This window comes from Struthio camelus, chromosome 8 (genome assembly GCF_040807025.1).
Source record: "Struthio camelus isolate bStrCam1 chromosome 8, bStrCam1.hap1, whole genome shotgun sequence".
Taxonomy (NCBI): Eukaryota; Metazoa; Chordata; class Aves; order Struthioniformes; family Struthionidae; genus Struthio; species Struthio camelus.
Genome location: NC_090949.1, coordinates 37,063,736 through 37,067,428, shown reverse-complemented (window position 1 = coordinate 37,067,428; position 3,693 = coordinate 37,063,736). Strand labels below are relative to the sequence as shown.

Genomic DNA, 3,693 nt, shown 5'->3' with positions numbered 1-3,693 from the left:
CACACTGATTGCAATCATTGCACCCTCCCAAGCCAGCATTCCTTCCTCCCCTGCTTTGACGCATAAGCAGGAGCAACACAAAGATCAAATTCAGGAAAGGGCAGAAGGGTTTGCATTGGGGATATGGTGTAATACTGGTCAGCCAACCAGGTTAACAGCTTTTCTCAAGAGGAGACGTTAAGAAAAGTTTTGCTACTGAAACAGGTCAGGTTTCCCCAACTCTCACTAGGATTCAGGCCCTCTACTAGTGCTGCAGCCTCTAAAGTTAATTTTATTTATTTAAAACTGTGCTGTAAGTGCCAGTGGTCAAGAAAAAAAAAGTAGCAGTACCTGCAAAACATCAGCTACTTTTTAGTTTTACGATTGTAGGAGGGGCCAGGAATAAAGCCTACGTGCCATTTTAGGTCCTGCACAAGCTCTGAATATGCAGCACTCTTGTCCCTGACAAGGGCCCCCAGTCACCAGCTGAGCCTTTTTGAGGGCACACTACTGAATGCAAGAAAGTAAGACTTAGTACAAAGGAGTTGAGGTTAAATTTTTTATTTAAAAAAAAAAAAACACCACTATTCAATTTCAAACAATTATATTAATGTAGCTGTCTTTAAAAGAAGTGGTATGGTTGTAGACCAACTGCTTAAGGGTACTCTGGTTCTGAAAGCTTGTAGCATAAATAAGTTTTCCATCAATATCATAAAATAACTTATTATATATCTTAGAATATAAACTTGAGAATTAACATCCCAAAATACAATAAAATTGTGTGTAAAAGTGTTTTGATTAACCTTTTTGCTCTTTCATGTTTAAGGTACTTAAACCAGAAACTCTAAGTTGCACTTTAAAAAACCATTAAGGGTGTTGGGTGTTTTAAGTAACTCAGCCATACAGTGTCTCAGCTTTTCCGGCAGGCTTTAATTCCTTTAGCAGCACAAAGGCTGCTCGTTCAGCTTCGCTTCCGTGTTCATTCCCATCGCTTGCCAGCTGCGGAGTCACTTTTCTTCAGTCCCACACAACATGTAGATTGACTTCAGTCTACCCCACTTGACTTCAGTTTTATTTATTTATTTTTTTTCCTCCTGTAATCCTTGTGTCAGGGTAGGGAGTTACTTCCTGAGCAACTGCTAAAGCATTTCAAAACTTCAGTGCAATTGTGTTCAGCGAGTTTCCATCCGGCTGCTATCACCGCTCGGGAAGGTTAATCACAGGGACCCACTGATCCATGTAGCGACTCTCCCGGCAGAAGCACATCAGCTGACTCAGCGCCGGGTCCTTCCACTGGGAGGCATGGGGGTGCTGGAAAAAAAAGGGAGAAACGGGGCTGCTTTAAGAAAAACGACCCCCACGAAGACACAAAGCAGAGAATCCAAGACTTCACTTATCTTGAATTAGAAAAACAAGGAGAAAAGCATGCACAAAGCCTGCCGTGCATCCTTGAGCTCACACTCAGATGACAAACAACTTCCCGAGCCCTTCACAGGCAGCTTCTCCCGATCCGCCCACAGGACGCCCCCAGCCCCTGCACCCTGAGCAAGGGCTCGGGGGAGGGGGGGCCTGCACCCCCTAACGCTCCCGCTTTACCTGGCGACCCTCACGGCAACACCCAGCGCCGCTGCCTTGCGGGGCCAGCGAGGGGCAGCGGAGGAAGGCCCGGGGGTGGGACGGGGGGGGCTGCTCACCGTGACCAGGACGCAGTGGAGGTCGGCGGGCGGCCCGGCGGCGCGCAGCAGCTGCGCCAGGCGCGCCGGGTTGCTGACGCGGAGGATGTTGATGTCGTTCTCGCAGCAGAAGGCCTGGAGCAGCGTGAAGTGGATCTGCAGGGCCACGTCGCGGCCGTCCTCCTCGTCGGCCGCCAGCAGGCACAGCACCACGCTGTCGGCTGCCCTGCGGGACGGGGGAAACGCCGTCGCCTCAGACACCGCCGCTGCCGCCTCCGCCTCCCCCCGCCCCGGCCCGGCCGCACTCACACGTTGAGCAGCTTGGCCGCTTCGTAGACGCCGATAGTGATGCTCCGCTGGCTCAGCGCCTTGCTGAGGACCTCCTCCAGCGCGTCGCCCACCGCCTCCATCCTGCCGACACAGCCGCGCTCAGGACCGGACCGGACCGGACCGGTCGCCGGTCTCCGGCCCCCGCCGCCCTCCCGGCCGGCCCTACCTGCCGGCGGCGCCGCGGTCCCCCGGCAGCTCCTCCAGCGTCATGGCGAGCGCGTCCCACCCGCTCCGCGTCCCGCCGCCGACTGCACCGCCCGGCGCCCCGCGCGCTGGACCCTGCCGGCGCCCGGCCAATCCGCGCCGGTCACATTTGCATGAGCGCCTTCTAATTGGACCATGCAAATGAGCTCCGCCCCGCCCCCCACCGCCTCGCCTCGCCCCGCCCCGCCCCGCCGCGCCCGGCCGCGCGCCGGCAGCCTGAGCCTGTTGCTGCGCGCGGCGGCTGCTGCCGGCTGCGGCGGGTGGCGCGGGCGGGCCGTGTGGTGACCGCGGCACCCGGCCTCGTGTGTTGACCGCGGCACCCGGCCTCGTGTGGTGACCGCGACACCCGCTGTCGTGTGGTGACTGCGGCACCCGCTGTCGTGTGGTGACTGCGGCACCCGCTGTCATGTGGTGACCGCAGCACCCGGCCTCGTGTGGTGACCGCGGCACCCGGCCTCGTGTGGTGACTGCGACACCCGGCCTCGTGTGGTGACCGCAGCACCGGCCTCGTGTGGTGACCGCAACACTGGTGTCGTGTGGTGACCGCGACACCCGCTGTCGTGTGGTGACCGCGACACCCGGCCTCGTGTGGTGACTGCGACACTGGTGTCGTGTGGTGACCGCGGCACCCGGCCTCGTGTGGTGACTGCGACACCCGCTGTCGTGTGGTGACCGTGACACCCGGCCTCGTGTGGTGACCGCGACACCCGGCCTCGTGTGGTGACCGCAGCACCGGCCTCGTGTGGTGACCGCAACACTGGTGTCGTGTGGTGACCGCGACACCCGGCTGTCGTGTGGTGACCGCGACACTGGTGTCGTGTGGTGACCGCGGCACCCGCTGTCGTGTGGTGACCGCAGCACCCGGCCTCGTGTGGTGACTGCGACACCCGCTGTCGTGTGGTGACCGTGACACCCGGCCTCATGTGTTGACCGCGACACCCGGCCTCGTGTGTTGACCGCGGCACCCAGCCTCGTGTGGTGACCGCAACACCCGGCCTCGTGTGGTGACCGCGGCACCCGGCCTCATGTGGTGACCGCGACACCCGCTGTCGTGTGGTGACCGCGACACCCGGCCTCGTGTGGTGACTGCAGCACCCGGCCTCGCGTGGTGACTGCGGCACCCGGCTTCGTGTGGCACCCGGCCTCACGTGACACCCAGTCTCAGGGGGTGCCTGGCCTCGCGTGGCGCTCAAGGCACCAGGCTTTCATGAGGCGCCGGGCCTTGCGCGGTGCCTCTCCCCGCGTGGCGCGTGTGACTAACCGTGGCTTAGCCAGGGAGAGCACGTCGACTGCGCCTCCCCTCCTGCAGCGGCTGGCGCCCCCTCTGCAGTAAGAGTGCTTGGCCAGAGCGTCTCTGCATGCGCCTCTGCATGCGCCGCCCACCGCTTCCAAAACCTGCTTTCCCGAGTAAAGAGCGGTGAGCAGGGGTAAAGCAATAGCTCCGACTTGTTTTATTCAGAGCTCAGCTACGAAGCGCACAGCCGGTAAATCGCCCTAAAGCGTTCTT

The 3,693-nt window shown here is 59.8% G+C and overlaps 1 protein-coding gene across 2 annotated transcripts; it reads right to left on the bottom strand.

The window, feature by feature from the left end:
* Positions 1-524: 524 nt before the first annotated feature.
* On the bottom strand, positions 525-2,285 carry GADD45A (growth arrest and DNA damage inducible alpha). Of its 2 annotated transcripts, none has more exons than XM_068953495.1 (4): positions 2,149-2,285; positions 1,962-2,063; positions 1,674-1,878; positions 525-1,290 (listed from the first exon to the last, which is right to left on the bottom strand). In XM_068953495.1, the coding sequence occupies exons 1-4, from the start codon at positions 2,190-2,192 to the stop codon at positions 1,177-1,179; spliced, it is 465 nt and encodes a 154-aa protein (XP_068809596.1). In that variant the 5' UTR covers positions 2,193-2,285; the 3' UTR covers positions 525-1,176. The 2 variants fall into 2 exon arrangements, with proteins under 2 accessions (XP_068809596.1, XP_068809598.1); XM_068953497.1 differs by having other exon boundaries at positions 1,674-1,873; positions 2,149-2,260.
* Positions 2,286-3,693: the final 1,408 nt, after the last annotated feature.

What these genes read in the sequence shown, in the direction of transcription:
- GADD45A (XM_068953495.1), bottom strand. Translation starts at nt 2,192, where the DNA reads ATGACGCTGGAGGAGCTGCCGGGGGACCGCGGCGCCGCCGGCAG. An exon ending in GACCGCGGCGCCGCCGGCAG is followed by an intron (nt 2,064 to 2,148) that starts GTAGGGCCGGCC and finishes CTGTGTCGGCAG; the next exon opens with GATGGAGGCGGTGGGCGACG. An exon ending in TCCACTGCGTCCTGGTCACG is followed by an intron (nt 1,291 to 1,673) that starts GTGAGCAGCCCC and finishes TTTTTTTTCCAG; the next exon opens with CACCCCCATGCCTCCCAGTG.